The sequence below is a fragment of the Chelonia mydas genome, chromosome 6 (assembly GCF_015237465.2).
Source record: "Chelonia mydas isolate rCheMyd1 chromosome 6, rCheMyd1.pri.v2, whole genome shotgun sequence".
NCBI lineage: Eukaryota > Metazoa > Chordata > Testudines > Cheloniidae > Chelonia > Chelonia mydas.
In genome coordinates, this window is record NC_051246.2 from 16108249 (window position 1) to 16123915 (window position 15667).

At 58.6% G+C, this 15667-nt stretch overlaps 1 protein-coding gene across 9 annotated transcripts; it reads left to right on the forward strand.

Moving 5' to 3' along the window:
• Window positions 1–35: 35 nt before the first annotated feature.
• On the forward strand, window positions 36–14788 carry SSRP1 (structure specific recognition protein 1). Of its 9 annotated transcripts, none has more exons than XM_037899348.2 (18): window positions 415–504; window positions 1377–1606; window positions 3203–3388; window positions 5547–5652; window positions 6514–6704; window positions 6859–7089; window positions 7383–7486; window positions 7974–8102; window positions 8618–8839; window positions 9129–9201; window positions 9373–9381; window positions 9748–9886; window positions 10173–10218; window positions 12445–12562; window positions 13126–13296; window positions 13661–13752; window positions 13972–14134; window positions 14229–14788. In XM_037899348.2, exons 2-18 carry the CDS (start codon window positions 1553–1555, stop codon window positions 14295–14297), a joined length of 2103 nt encoding a protein of 700 aa, XP_037755276.1. In that variant the 5' UTR covers window positions 415–504; window positions 1377–1552; the 3' UTR covers window positions 14298–14788. The 9 variants fall into 9 exon arrangements, with proteins under 9 accessions (XP_043404123.1, XP_043404122.1, XP_037755276.1 ...); XM_043548186.1 differs by lacking the exon at window positions 415–504 and adding an exon at window positions 536–567; XM_043548188.1 differs by lacking the exons at window positions 415–504; window positions 9373–9381 and adding an exon at window positions 36–149.
• The last annotated feature ends 879 nt before the right edge of the window (window positions 14789–15667 follow it).

Consider the following 15667-nt stretch of genomic DNA (forward strand, 5'->3'; position numbering starts at 1 on the left):
GGTCACACTACACAGGGATCGCAGCCCTGTCCCAGTGGGGCGGTTCGCAGCTGACGGGGGCTACGAGCTGGGGGTCACCCCGGCTGTGCGGGACCATCCAGCGAGGTCAAAGCCGGGCGAAGGGGCGGCTGAGAGTCCGGAGGGTCAAGGTGCAGATGGGAGAGGGGCCTAGGGGTGTGGTCTGGCGATACAGGCCGGGGAGGGGGGGTTGCGGGCGGTGTCTAGGAGGGTGGCGGAGGGAGGGGGCTGGGGGGAGGCTCCGTGTGCGCGCGGCCCCAGCTCCGCCTCCCATCCCGGCGCTGCCAGACAAGCGAGCGGGGGACAGCTCGAGGGCGGAGCTGGAACCACCCCAGAGGGCCCCATCGAACCGAAGCCGCACTCGGACTCTATGGTAGGAGCAGTGCGCACGCGCGGGGCGCCCTTCATGGCCGGCGTCTCTATGGTAGCGCGGGCCGGAAGGTGGATGGAGGGAGGTTTCCGGTGGGGAGGGAGGCTCCGCATGAGGTTCGTGCTGCGCAGGCGGGAAATCGCCCCGGGGGGTGGGGGTGTGGGTACCTGGGGGCAGAGGTGGGTCAGTGCCCGGGGCAGGGGGTTCCGGGGCAGGGAGGGGAAGTGAGGAGGGTCGGTGTCTGGGGATGGGGTTGGCGCAGGGTGGGGTGTGTGTTGGGGTTCTGGGGCAGGGAGGGGAAGGGTGGGGCAGGGGGTTCCGGGGCAGGGAGGGGAAGTGGGGGGGGTCGGTGTCTGGGGGTGGGGTTGGCGCGGGGTGGGGTGTGTGTTGGTGCCGGGGTCGGGGGGAGGGGGTCAGGGGGTTCTGGGGCAAGGAGGGGATGTGGGGAGGGTCGGTGTCTGGGGGTGGGTTTGGCGCAGGGTGGGGTGTATGTTGGGGTCGGGGGGGGCAGGGGGTTCTGGGGCAAGGAGGGGATGTGGGGAGGGTCGGTGTCTGGGGATGGGTTTGGCGCAGGGTAGGGTGTGTGTTGGTGCCAGGGTTGGGGCAGGCAGGGGGTACTGGGGCAAGGAGGGGATGTGGGGAAGGTTGGTGTCTGGGGATGGGGTTGGCGCAGGGTGGGGTGTGTGTTGGGGTTGGGGGGGGACAGGGAGGGGATTGGTCTCTAGGAGGGTCTGGTGGCGGGGTGAAGCCAGGGATGGATAGGGTTCTGTGTGATCCTTCTGCTGGGGCTCAGCCTCCAGCCCCTGGAGACCTCTGTAATGGTCTCCAACTGCCCAGGCCCGGCTGGGTGAGGCTCGCTGGTTGGATGGGAGCCAGCCCCTGTATCTACTCTGTGGCTACCCCATGGGTTCAGTCTCTGGGGGTTCCTGAGCTGGGTCCCTGCTGGGCCTCATCTGCTGGTGGAGTCATCTCTCTCCTTTCTCCCCAGGTGCTTCGCGGCTTCCTCCCCCCTGTGCTACTCTGGGCATGTGGGACTTGGGAGGGGACTGAAGAACTTCATCATCTCTGGAGAGCTCCCTGACTGAACCTAGTCTCCAAAGCTCTCCCAAACCGGTTGCTGGGAGACGGACCCCACCAGAGTGGGCGAGGTGGGGAGGGGCCATCATGGCGGACACGCTGGAGTTCAACGAAATATACCAGGAGGTGAAGGGGTCCATGGTGAGAGACGCAAGAAGCCTGGAAAGCCATGCCTTCCAGGGGGTGGGAAGCACAGAGTCTGGGAAGGTGTCGTTATTGTGGCTGGTTGAGTGGTGTGTCTAGGGCTGAGAGAAGGTGCTGAACCATGGTTCCGATTTCATTACAGCTCTCAAGCTAAGTGGTGTCACGGCTGGAGTGCCACCCCAAAGTAAAACCTAGAAGCTGTAAGTGACTTGGGGGAGGGGTGTGTGCTTTTCCCCTGAGTCATTACTGAGCCCACAGATCAAGCAGCATGCTAGGGGAGCTGGGATGAGACAAAACATGGCCAGACCCCTGTAGGTATTAAAGATCCAGTGACACTTTCCTGGGTGTTGGGGAGTTAGCGCCAGTGTCCTGGCTGCATTCCTGCTCTGGTAGGTAACACTCAGCTGACTGAAGTTCACAACCCGTTGGACTTCAGGGAGCAGACTCCTTGCATTTCGTTCTAAACTCTTGCACGATGTCACCAAGTGCTGTGGGAACTGATGTGTGGCCTAGCCTGAATGGCTGAAACTTGGGAGCCTTTCAGAAAATGCAGTGCAAGATCCTGTTTATTCCCAGACATGAGTGTTTAAGTGATCTCTCTCCTGCCATCCATCTCCACCCTCTGACAAACAGAGGCTAGGGACACCATTCCTTACCCATCCTGGCTAATAGCCATTAATGGACCTAACCTCCATGAATTTATCCAGTTCTCTTTTAAACCCTGTTATATTCCTAGCCTTCACAACCTCCTCAGGCAAGGAGTTCCACAGGTTGGCTGTGCACTGTGTGAAGAACTTCCTTTTATTTGTTTTAAACCTGCTACCCATTAATTTCATTTGGTGGCCCCTAGTTCTTATATTATGGGAACAAGTAAATAATTTTTCCTTATTCACTTTCTCCACACCACTCATGATTTTATATAGCTCTATCATATCCCCCTTTAGTCTTCTCTTTTTCAAGCTGAAAAGTCCTAGCCTCTTTAATCTCTCCTCATATGGGACCCGTTCCAAACCCCTAATCGTTGCCAATTTACAGCGAAGGTGCATGGTGCCCTGAGCTTCATAAATGAGTCGGTTTCCATGCCAAGAAATCCAAATCTTTGGCTGTTGGTAGTGATGGTTACACTGGGGATTGTTGTCCCTACATCTGAGAAATGCCCTTGAGTGGGCTATTGTTCCTAAGTGGCCAGTCAGTCCTCAAGCTAAAGCGAATACAGGCTTTATGGTGCCACTCTGGCTGACTTAAACTGCAGAGCTGGTGCTATGGCCCTGTGATGCATATGGGGGTAGTTGGAGGGGGAGGAGGGGGGAATCTTGGAGTGAAGCTTGCATGCGGGTGAGGGAGTGTGTTTGGGGTGGTGTTAGTTGGATATGGGGTGAGTGCACCCCGCGTGGGAGAGGAGAGATGGTGGGGTTTCTGTTTTAAGTGCATGGGGATGGGTGTTAAGTAGCCTTTTCCCTGGAAGAGGAAGGGTGTGACTGGCTGATGTGGGGTTCCGGGTGTATTCTTTGACACCATTCCAGAGTGTCACCACTGTTGTTCTCGCCAGCATGTTGTCCCTGTGCCCCCTACCAACCCATCTCTCTCTGTCAGAATGATGGGCGGCTGCGGCTGAGCCGCCAGGGTGTCATCTTCAAGAACAGCAAGACAGGCAAGGTGGACAACATCCAGGCCTCAGAGCTAGCAGAGGGCATCTGGCGCCGTGTGGCACTAGGCCACGGCCTCAAGCTGCTCACCAAGAATGGACACGTCTACAAGTATGATGGCTTCAGGGAATCGGTGAGACCTTTGGCCTGGCCGGCTCCCCCTCCTAGAAGCTCCCACCCCACCGCGTGTCAGGACTCCCAGGGGGAATTTATGTGGGTGGGCATCCCCAACCAGCTACAAGGTGACAATTGCTTGGCAACCTCCCGGATTTGCCTGTGGCATTAGTGCCTCAGTGCAGCCCACATGCTCACGAGCCCTGGATCCCATGTGGCTCTGTGTAAACACCTCTCTCGTCCTGCCGTAAGGATCCGGTTCTTGGCCCAAACCGTTTGCCATGAGTTTTAGCTTCCAGGCTCTCTCCTAGGAGTCTTTTTCAAGTATTGTGTTTATTATGGTAGTGCCTAAGGGTCAGCTGAGAATGGGCCCCATTGCCCTAGGCTCTGTACAGAGTAGTAGATAGTCTCTGCCCTGAAGAATTTAGTCTAAATAGACCAGACAGACACTGGGTCAGGAGTGGGAGTGGAACGCACAAGCCCAGTGAACTGTGTGATGGCAGCAAGTGTCTTGTTAGTGCCCTGGTGTTCTTTCCTGGTGGGTGTAGTTAGGAGGGGATCAGCCGAAGGGAATGGGGGGAGAGAATGGAACAGGTATTGAGGGAAATTTAGGTGAAGAGACTGTGAGCGAGGGGCAGTGTTCCCTCTAATTTTTCCCACTTATGTGTGGAATGAATTTTGTTATGTGAACCAATATGGAGGTGATGTGTGACACAAACAAAATTCATGTGGTGGGGGTGGGGCCAAGGAGTTTGGAGTATGGGAGGGGGCTCAGGGCTGGGGCAAAGGGTTAGGGTGCGGGCTCTGGGGTGGGGCTCAGGGCTGGGGCAGAGGGTTGTGGGGGGAGGTGAGGGTTCCAGCTGTGGGTGTGGTCTCTGGCAGGGCCATCCCTAGTGGGGTGTGGGGCTGGGGACAAATCAGCCTGTATGGCCCCCCCCTTAACATTTTTTATAAGGTGAAATCTGGTGTGGGGAGGGGACACCAGTGCTGCGGGGCGAGGGATGATGCAGAGTCACAGGGTGGCACCTGTGCTAGGGGATCCTGCAAAAGGGAGGGGTCCGGGGTGGAAGGGCAATGGATGGGGTCAGCCTGGCCCTGGCTTGTTCCGGCAGCACTAGGATGGTGGCAGCAGGCGAGCAAGAACAAGAAATACAACGCGCGCTTCCTGCCAGCGAGTGCAGGCCCGACCCCGGCTGCCGGCGCCAGGCCCCCCTGCTAACCTCCTGGGCTGGCCTGGGCCCCCTAACCCCACCCCTCCTGGGGCAGCCTATCGCCCCCCGCACGACCCACACACACTGAAGTGTGGGGCCTGGAGCAGTTGTCCCGGTTCACCATACTAAAGGGACGGCTCTGGGGTGGGGCTGGGGATGAGGGGCTTGGGGTGCAGGCTGCCCTGAGTTTATGGCGGGGAGAAAGGACTCCCCCCAGCTCTCTCTCCCCTCAGCAGCACCTGGGCTGGGGGGGAGGGGTGCCTCTCATGGCTGTGGCGGGTCCAGGCTGGGGCTGGATTTGGGCCGGGGGAGGGGCACTTCTTCCCTGACCGTGGCAGGTTTGTAGCCGGGCTGGGTTGCGTCCGGGGCTGTGGGAGAGGAATCTCTCCCCACCACAGCCCTGAGTGTCTGCGCAGCGCTTAATAGGCTGCTGCATGGCCACACAGCTTAAAGGGAACTTAGGCGAGTGGGAGGGCTGGAACAAACAGCCCATCAGCACCAGGTAGAAAAAGTCCAGTCAAACTGCAGGGAGTTCTTTGAACATGTAAGTGTCCCTGCTTTGGCTGCAGCTGCTCCGATCAGCTGGAGACTCTGGCTGACTCCTCTGCAGGTGCCAGTCAGGTAGTGGGTGTATCCCTCCGAGAGGTTTCAGCTCCACGTGAGCATCCAGCAAAGATGCAGGGCTGGTAACTCCTGTTTGCTCTCCCTTAGCTCTGTGGTCGTAGTTCTCCTAGTGACTGATTCTTTCCCCAGCTCACTTGCTTCCTGGCACATGCTATGTGTTGCAGCGAGCCATCCTAGATGGGAGAGCGCTGGAGCTCCCCGCTGCTGCTGTTTGTTACCAAGGGGGAGCTGTGGGGTAGTAGCAGTGGCCGGGCCTCTCTGGGAGGGAAGGAGCCCAGGAATCACGTCTCAGGCTGCTAGGTTATGGTGGCTTCTGATGGCTGTTCTCTACTTCCCACTCAGGAGTTTGACAAGCTGTCAGAATTCTTCAAGTCCCATTATCATCTGGAGCTGGTGGAGAAGGATCTGTGTGTGAAGGGCTGGAACTGGGGGACTGTGAAGTTTGGAGGTGACTCTGGGGCTATGTCTTCGCTGCTTGTGAAGCTTGGGATATGTTTACCTATGGTAGCCTAACCCATGATAGTGCATTTACCCTGCTTTCACACCCCACACCTGTGCTGGCACTGTATCTGGTCCTGGCAAGCAATAGAGCTAGCTCCAGGTTCATAGCACCACAACTCCTTGTGTCACTCTGCTCGTATTCATGGGGCATTGGGGACGACTTGTCTGCCTGCCCTGGATGCTCATCCCTGGGCAGGTTAGCTGGCCTCCTCCTCTACCAGATGGAGGCTAGTGGAGAGGCTGCAAACGGAGAGCTGAGCAGAAGCAGACAGACAGTCCATTTCCGGTCAGGGGGCTGATGGGAAGGAATTGGAGGATCTCATGTCTCAGTGGGTGTGAGCGCCTGTGGCTTTGTTTCTTGACTGCATCTACCTCGGGGCAGCAGTACATGTTGACAGCCGCCTGCGGCATGTGGCTGCGTGAACACAGAGCACTTTGGGGAAGAACCTGTGACTGAGCTGGAGTTAAGCCTCCGGTGAAGACCAGCTCTGGGAGAAGAGGGGTGTATAGCAGGGAGAGGAGCACAGCTCCTGCAGTGACTCGGATTTGGGGGCTAGCATTGGGAGTGGATGGCTCGGTAGAGGGAGTAGTTTGTAGCTCCACCTTCTCCTGCAGGGGGCGCTGTGTTGTGGGGAGCTCTGAGTTGCTCCTGTCTGCCCAGTACCAGCTATGAGCAGCTATAAGATGCTCCGCCCTGTCCTTGCCATCTGGGCTGCTGACTGCAGAGGTTGTCTGACGGGAGGAGCAGCTGGCTGTGGGAGGTTCTCCATTGCCTCCTGCTGACTCACTGGGTTCCCCCTCCCCGCAGGCCAGCTCCTGTCATTTGACATCGGGGAGCAGCCCGTGTTCGAGATCCCGCTCAGCAATGTGTCCCAGTGCACCACGGGCAAGAATGAGGTGACGCTGGAGTTCCACCAGAATGACGACGCCGAGGTGTCGCTCATGGAGGTCCGCTTCTACGTGCCGCCCACTCAGGAGGATGGCTTGGATCCTGTGGAGGTGCGTGTGGGCCAGGGTAGGGGTGGCGTGGCCGACGTGGAGGTGGGAGTTCATGGGGGATAGGGTTGTGGCCTGCGTGAAGGTGCTTGGGGGGGTTATGGGGGGCTGCATACAGCTGTCCAGAATAAAGCCCCCCATCCTACCCCACCCTTAGGCCTTTGCCCAGAATGTGCTGTCCAAGGCGGACGTAATCCAGGCAACTGGGGATGCCATCTGCATCTTCCGGGAGCTGCAGTGCCTGACGCCACGCGGCCGCTATGATATCCGCATCTACCCCACCTTCCTGCACCTGCACGGCAAGACTTTTGACTACAAGATCCCCTACACCACCGTGCTGCGTCTCTTCTTGCTGCCCCATAAGGACCAGCGCCAGATGTTCTTTGTGGTGAGGAGGGGGGCAGGGAGCTGGCAGATCCCCCACTGCATTTGAGGGGAATGGGGGGGCTGGTAGATCCCACTCCAGTGTGCCTGGGGGGTGGGGTAGCCAGCGGATCAGAAGGCCCAGACCAGCTACTTGTGTTGGGGGCTGAGAACTCGGGGGGGGGGGGAGACAGACAGGGACTGCCCTGCAGTACTTGGGAGGGATGTTGCATGAAGGTGGGAGCGGGCTGGAATGGAGGAGAGCCCTTGGGGGTTCTGGGATTCCTCACCTGTCCATATCCTTGGCTTCCTTTCCAGATCAGCCTAGACCCTCCGATCAAGCAGGGCCAGACACGCTACCACTTCCTGATCCTGCTCTTCTCCAAAGACGAGGACATCTCCCTGACCCTTAACATGAATGAGTGAGTGGCCTTTCTTTCCTCCTCCGCCAGTCTGGCCCTGCCCCCAGCCCCGTACGCTCACAGGATTCCTCCGCTCCTGCCAGCCTGGCCCTGCCCTGTGCCCTGGCCTGACCCCCTCTCTTCTGCCCACTCCTGCCATCCTGGCTCTGCCCCCTGGCAAGACCCCCCATCTTCTACTATCCTTGCCATGCTCCTGGCAGGATCCCTCCAATCTCATGTGGACTCCCAGCCATTGCCTGGCATGAGTGTCTGGCCATCCCCATCCGGACTGACTCACTTCCAAGCCTTGGGCGGGGGTTAGCATCTACTCCTAGGAGAAGAGGTTGCCTGAGGACTATGCATTGTCCTCCATGGTGGCCCTCTCATTTCTGGGTGCTGAGGGCATGCTGTCTCTCAGTTGGCGTGGGAGCTCCTGCGTGTTGTTCCTGCTGATGTTGGGCTCTCTCCTGCCTTCTGTCCTCATGCTGCCATTCTCCCCATGCTGTAGGGATGAGGTGGAGAAGCGCTTTGAGGGCCGACTCACCAAGAACATGTCCGGCTCACTCTATGAGATGGTCAGTCGGGTCATGAAAGCGCTGGTGAACCGCAAAATCACTGTGCCCGGCAACTTCCAGGGGTGAGCACACAGCGCGCAGGGGAGTGGGACATGGGGCCTTCCCCTCTAGGGGGCTCCTGTCCCAGGGCATGGGTAATGTCTAACTCAGGGGGTGGTGAATGGGACACGGGGCCTTTTCCTTCTAACAGGCTCTGGCTCCAATCTGGTCCCAGGTGGGAGATTGTCTTGGGTGGGGAATCGAATATGGGCCCTTTCATCTCTAGGGGGCACCAGCTGCGATTCTGGTCTGGCTAGCTCGGATGGTAGGGAATGGGATACAGAGTCTGTTGCTAATTAAATGTTTAGAAATGACTTTGATCTGAGGTCCCGTCCCTACACACCTGGCTCTGGTGGACTTTTTCCCCATCCTGTGGCTGGGAGTTCCCAGTGGTGGGTGGGAGAAGAGTTGTGCCTCAGAGTGTGACAGATTCTCATCCCTTTATTCCGCCCCCCATTGGCTGCTGTCCCCTGGGGGAGCGTCTGTGCAAGGAAGCCTTGCTGGTGTAACCCCCACTTTGTCTCCCCCGCCCCCCAAGGCACTCGGGAGCCCAATGCATCACCTGCTCCTACAAGGCCAGCTCGGGGCTGCTCTACCCACTGGAGCGTGGCTTCATCTATGTGCACAAGCCCCCGGTGCACATTCGCTTTGATGAGATCTCCTTCGTCAATTTTGCCCGCGGCACCACCACCACCCGCTCCTTCGACTTCGAGATCGAGACCAAGCAGGGCACGCAGTACACCTTCAGCAGCATAGAGAGGTGAGGGTGAACCCCCGCCCAAGCAGCTGCTGTCTGCTCTCTGCACCCATGGCTGTACTGCCTATTGCCCCGTCTGTTCTCCTGGGCCGCCGCCACCCTCTCACGGCCTGCACTGGTATCCTGCTCCTCACTCAGGCCGGGGAAGCCTTTGGCACCACAGTCTGGCGGTGCAGGGGGCTGCCATTCTCCACGCCATCACCGTGCACTGCCCTCTCGCTCGCTCATGGTTAGGGGAGCGTTAGACTTCGCCTCTCCATGACCCCGTCTCCCTTCTGTTACCCACCTGCAGGGAGGAGTACGGGAAGCTGTTTGACTTTGTCAACGCCAAGAAGCTGAACATCAAGAACCGAGGCCACAAGGAGGTACCTGCAGTGGGGGGGAGAGCGGGCGGGGCACTTGCTGGGTCCCCTGTCCCATCCCAACCAGGAGCCCCATAGCCTCCCCGGGGGGGGGCTGGGTGAAGGCAGGGGTTCTCTCTCTCTTTCCCTGCAGATTCTGCCTCCTCACTTTCTCTTCTCTCCTTGCCCTTGTAGAAGAAAAAGGTCCGTGCGATTTCCCCTCCTCCTGGTGCAGGTCTCCTCTGCATGGCTGTGGTGCTCTCTACTAATCCCAGTAACCCCGCATGAGCCATGGGAGGGAAGGGGGGGCCATGCCTTCCCCCCCGCCCCCGATCTCCTTGCCAAATGGGCCCCACCTAACCCGGTTAACACCACTCCTCTGGTCCCTGCATGCAGCCTGTGCTGGAAGTGCTGGGGATCCTTTCCTGGAGTGGGGGGTGCACCCAGGAGCATGTTGGGAGTTGTAGTTCTCAGTTTTCTGCACACTTGGGGTGGGGGGTGGTGTCTGCCCTTCCCCTCTGCTGAGGTGGGAGGGGTGGAGAGTGCCACTCACATGACCTCCCCCTGCAGTCAATGCCACAGAGCTATGATGAATACGCTGACTCTGATGAGGACCAGCATGATGCCTACCTGGAGAGGATGAAGGAGGAGGGAAAGATCCGGGAGGAGAATGCTGATGACAGCAGTGATGAGTCTGGGGAGGAGACTGGTGAGACGTGCCCCTGTGCCTGGGGCTCCTCCCCCTGGCTGTGAGATTTGCCCTGTCTGTCCAGTGTTTGGGGCTCCTCCCCAGGCTGTGAGATCTGCCCAAGGCTTTCCAGCGACTGGGGCTCCTCCCCATGGCTGAGAGATCTGCCCCCAGCTGGGGTCAGAGAAACATTCCCATGCTCTTTACTCAGCCCTTTCCCCATGGCTGTTGCCATCCCCATCCCCCTCTCCTGCCCCGCCCCCCACCCAGAGGGGGAGAATGACCAGTGCATTCCTTTTCCTTCCAGATGAGTCATTTAACCCGGGGGAGGAGGACGAGGATGTAGCAGAAGAGTGAGTAGGGGACAGGGGCTGCCTGGCATGGGGCTTTCGGGCTGTGACCTCGCCCTTTGATTGGCCCATTCTCAGATGGGAACTCTCCGCACGGGGGCCACAGGGGCAGGACATTGTACATGTAGTGCCATCAGTGCTGGACTCCCTCTGGTGCTATGGGTGCCATGCGCAGCGAGTGGCTCAGTACGGGGTGCTTTCCCTTCGTGGGGTCTCCAGAGCAGATGGCTCAGCAGGAGGCACTGTCACCTCTGCCAGTGCTCCAGTGTGCTAGGTGGCCTGGTGGTGCTGTCTGAGGTTTTTGTCTCCCTGGCCCTTTTCACAGGGTTAAGGCCATTAGGCTCAGTGGCCAGCCATCAACCCTTCTGTTGGCCTAAATTGCCCTGTAGCCCCAGTTGAACGTGGGGTTCTTCTCTTCCCGTCCTGAGCTGTTAAACAGTTTCTGCCTTTCTCCTCTGAGGTGGCTGCATCTCAGTGTTGGGTTGTACAACTGTCTGAAATCAATGGGCTGCTTAGATTGTCTGGGGTAGGGACTGTCTTTCTTGCTATGTGCCTGTACAGCGTCTTGCACAGTGGGGCCCTGATCTCTGACTGGTGCAACCACAATACAAATAATAGGCTCCCTGAATGAGGCAGGGTGGTTTCAGAGCAGAGGATATGCACTAGGTTTTGGCCTCTGCTGCTTGCAGAGATCTGTGCTCTGGAATGAGCTGGAGCAGTGCAGTTGGCACGCCTGCCAGGGGGAACACTGCTGGCAGTCACAGAAACAATCGGGGCTGAGGGGACTGCCTAATGGGGAAGATGCCTCTATAGCATGGAACAGCAATAACTGTGGGTAGACGTTGTATAGCTCTGTGAATCCTCGACCTTGGAGGACCAGGAATCTGTGGGTGCTACTCAGGGCATGATGGGAGCAAATGGCAACAGGGAGAACTCTGGCGAAGATTTCCCACCACTGAGATCCACTGGGCTGTGGGATGGTGTCACAGATACAGTGTCCAGTCCATGCCCAGCCTATAAACCAGTTCCTTAGGAGTGACCCCTTCAGTGTGCTAGGCCCCAAGGACCCACACAGGGGCAGGCCCATGGCCTCCAGGACTCCCAAACTGGGCCTTGGGGCCCCAGTGATCCCTGTCTCTCTCTGTGGCTCCCTGCAGCAAATCCAGCCAAGCCAGACCCCTGCGGGAGGTTTGTACCGTCTCCCTTCGGGGCGCCGTGCTGTCAGTGATATCTGCAGCGACATCAGCAGTCTTCCCAGGCACGGGGGAACAGCGTATTAGCCGCCTGGTCCATGGGATCAGAAAGGCCTTGGGTTAGCACAGAGAGTCAAAGGTTTAGCCATAGTCCAGCCTGGCCAGCGCTGGTGCAATTAGCCAGCCAAGCTGTTATGGCCTCTGTCTCCTTGTCAGCCCCGAGGCCTGGCCACCAGCCTCCTTTCCCCTTTGTTCTCCCGCTGGGGCCTTTGCGCTGCTTCCCAGCTGAGGGCCAGGGGAATATCTCCCTCCTCCTGGCTGGTGGCTGTTAGGGGTGAACAGCCCGGTCATTGGGGTTCCCGCTCTCTTGCTAGATTCTCCATTGATGTGGATTGGTTTTCACCAACCCTTTTCACCACCCCAGCCAGCCACGGGACACACACACTTTGTGGCTCTTGCTCTTAGAGCAGATTCAACCTTTTTGCACCCCTGCATAGCAGTGCAAAGTATAGAGGGAAACTGAGGCATGAAATGAGGTTCATAACAATGTTACAGAACATTCCCTCTCGGTCCCAGGTCGGGTCCCATGTCAGGAACAGGGAACCCGTCACCTGGGAAGTGGCCTGGAGGGAGCAGGCCTGTGCTGTGCCCCGTGCTCTGCTCAAAGGGGCCCACGTCTCTCCAGCGGGGATGTATGTTCTTGGCATTGCCACTCGGGTTCTGCTGCCAGCAGGTCTGGGGTGACACCCAGGGATGGGAACAGTTGGTGTGGGGAAGAGCTGGTTGTGCCCCTTGTACCCTGTCCAGAGTGCTTGGCAGAGCCCCTTGCCACCCTGTTTCCAGGGACAGGTGAAGTAGCTGTTGCCATGCCCAAGCCATACTGGGGATGCCCTATCTCCTCCAGTCGGCACCCCTGGAGCAGTCTGCCCATGCTAGGCCTGATCTCTGCTGACCTCGCTGAGCTGTGGGCTGCCGGCCCTGGGACCAGGGGCGTTTGGGGGTGGGGCTGACGCCAGGCTACCATTCCCTCCTGCAGGTTCGACAGCGAAGTCTCTGCCAGTAGTGACGGTGGCAGCGACCGTGAGGAAAAGAGGAAGCCAGCCAAGAAAGCCAAGATTGTGAAGGAGCGCAAGCCCCGCAAGAAGCCATCAGAGGTGAGAGCTCCGCCCTGGCGGAGGTGGCTGCGTGGGTCCCGACCGCTGGCTCTGAGGGGTGGGATCCTCTACCTCCAGCACACAGGCCAACCCTGTGGGGAGATGGAGCCTTTGGGCGCACTGCTTAGAGGCTGATGAGGCCACAAGTGAGTGTCCTCTGTGATGGGGAGCTGTCCTGAAGGTCCCGCTACTCCCCAGCTTAGGACACTGAACAGCCTCCAGCTGCGGGTGAGTGACTCCGTCCCCGCCATGCCACGGAGCTCTTCAGCCCTGTGCCGCTCCCCCAGCCTCACCTGACAGCCTCCCCCAGCTGGGCCCGCTGTCTCCGTCAGGCTCCTTGGCCTTTGCTGCCTTGTCTTAGTCTTGTGCTGCCTGGGCCCCATGAGTGTGTCTGGCTGCTGGGGGGAAGGGCTGGGATGTCGAATGCCCTGCCCCAGTGTTAATGGGGGGCACAAGGGGCCCTTGCCATGGGGGCCAGAGCTTCTGGTCCAAGGAACTCTAGAGCCACTTCTTGATGGATCCCTTTCTTGTTCTATCTCTGTACCTCCACCTCTTCTTGCCAGAGTAAGAAAGGGAAAGACCCCAACGCCCCAAAGAGGCCCATGTCTGCCTACATGCTATGGCTGAATGCCAGCCGTGAGAAGATCAAATCAGACCACCCTGGCATCAGCATCACTGACCTGTCCAAGAAGGCTGGGGAGCTCTGGAAGGGCATGTCCAAGGAGAAGAAAGAGGTGGCCTTGGTTGGGGGTCGGGGGCATGTTCTAACTCTCTTTTGGTGGTGTGGTTGTTTGGGGGAGGAGGAAGGGGGCTGTGTGGGGGTGGGCTGGCAGGGCTGTGTCTGGGGATGGTAGGGGTAGTATTGGGTGTAGGCCTGGCTTGGGAATTCTTGGGGAACCAAATGGAAGAGGTCTTGGAGGCCACCCCAACATGGGGCAGAGGCTGTGTCTTGTTTAGGGAGCGGATGGGGATGGGCTTCTGGTTTTGGGGGGCTGGCAAAGCAGGCTTGGGGTAGCTTTGTATCTGATGGGGATCAGAAGTTAAACTGTGGGCAGGTGAGCAAGGAGGGTCATTACCAACTCTGTGCTCTGGTAGCAGGAGTGGGATCGCAAGGCGGAAGATGCCAAGAGGGACTATGAGAAGGCCATGAAGGAGTACAGCGAGGGGGGCAAATCTGAGAACTCCAAGAAGTGAGTTGGCTGAGCTGTTGGAAACACTGGGGTGGGTGACGAAGGGCCTTGGCCCCATCTCACTGGAGGGTAGGCGCGAGATGACGGGGAAAGGTGTGGCCCATGTGGAGCGCAAGGAGTGGAGGACTGTCTATTTCCTCCCAGCCCCGTGGCACCTCCACCAGTGCAGTAGGGGCTCGGGGTGACTGCTGATTGCTCGCTGTCTCCCACCCTGCACAGAGAGAAATCCAAGAAGAAGAAGCAGCAGGGGAAGGGGAAAGCAGAGAGGAAGGCAGCACCATCCAAGGCCCCAGCCAAGTCCCCCGCCAAGCAGCTGGGTGAGAGCTTCAAGAGCAAGGAGTTCGTCTCCAGTGAGGAGAGCTCTGGTGACAACAAGAAGGAGGTAGGTGCAGGTGGGGCAGGAGGGGCTTCCGCCCCAATTGGCAGCTGTGGCTGTATGTGGTCTCCTGTTAACACACTTCTCCTCCCCCCCCCAGGACTCAGAGGAGGAGGAAATCGCTAGCACGCCCCCCAGCATGGAGGACTCAGCATCTGGCTCGGATTAGAGCAACCCCTCCCTTTAGCCCTGCCCCTTTCCTGACTGCACAGGTCACTGAGTTGAGGCCTAGACATACCCTCTCTTCCCAGTGCTCCCTCATCCCTTCTGCCAGGGGCATGGGCTGGAGGGGTGATGTGGCTCCTCCATTGGCTTGAACCAGCCCTACTTCCGGACCTTCCCTGACCCTCCTCCCCCATGGAACTGCAGGACCTTTGCTAAACTCTGGATAAAAGCAGAGGGTGCTAGAGAGCAGGGGAGAGGGCTCATCCCTCCTTTCTCTCCATGCTGTGGGAGCCCCCTCTGTCCTATCAGGAGGCCCTCCCAGCAAACGGTGGGGGGCATGGCCCACAGGCCCTGCAGGGGGGAGCTGGCTGGCTGGGAGGGGTCCATCCCCTGGCCTGTAGTCAGGCTCCATCTGTGTTTTTTATGTTCTGTTTATTTTTGTATTTCTGGTCTGTTCACATGGCAATTGGACGGAATAAAAACCAAGCGACTTTGGACGGCGCTCCTGTCTGTTGGAGCGTGGCCAGGGGACAGATGGACGGATCTCCCAGTGCCGACAGAGCTTCCCCTCTAGAGCAGGCAAAGCCCCCTCTTGCCAGAGGGGGAAAGAGGCCACTCTGCAGCTGTGGTCTCCCCTCCCGACGGCCGCATTTCCCGTGCATCGCAGCAGGAGCGGCTCTGCCTGCAGCATGGGGCTGAATATGGGCCAGAGCCTTATCTCACTGCGTTCCAGTAGGCTGTGGCCCTGATTGTATTAAAGGCCATGAGGCGCCTTTGGGAGCCACCTAATGAAGGAGGCAGTCGATAGCAATGAGGTTTAGCCAAGTGTTAGGGGCTCCCTTCCCTCCCCTCTCTGGCTGCTGGGGCCATCACCAGCCTCAGCAAAGCTGGGAGGGTTCCCAAGATGGCTTAATGTAGGGAACTCTAGGCCAGCAGGGGCTGCTGTGACCCAGGCTGGGGGAGCCCTTCCCTCCTTGACATACCCAGTACCTCCCAGCTGCATGTTGCTGAGGGATGCAGTGTCCTGGAGCTGTGGGCACTTGGTTGGCATCCAAAACTTCCCCTCCACCTGGTTCTGCTAGCGGCCGCCCTTAGGGCTGCATGGAGGGCTGAGAGCCTCATTGCTATCCCTTCTGGGCCTGGAGCTCTGACCAGCTCCGAGAGTGGGTGAAGAGGAGTGTGAGGCGCTGACCAGCGGGTGGATGCAGCATCCATCTCCATTACAGCCATCACAAGCCTTTCTTCAGTGTGCCTTGCTGCCAGGACAACTAATCTGAGCTGGAGGAAGGATGCCTGATCTGATTAGAGCCTATTATCGGACCTCAGTGCCCCATTAAAGTGTCTTTGGCTCCGCTTCCAGTCACCTGTGTGTCA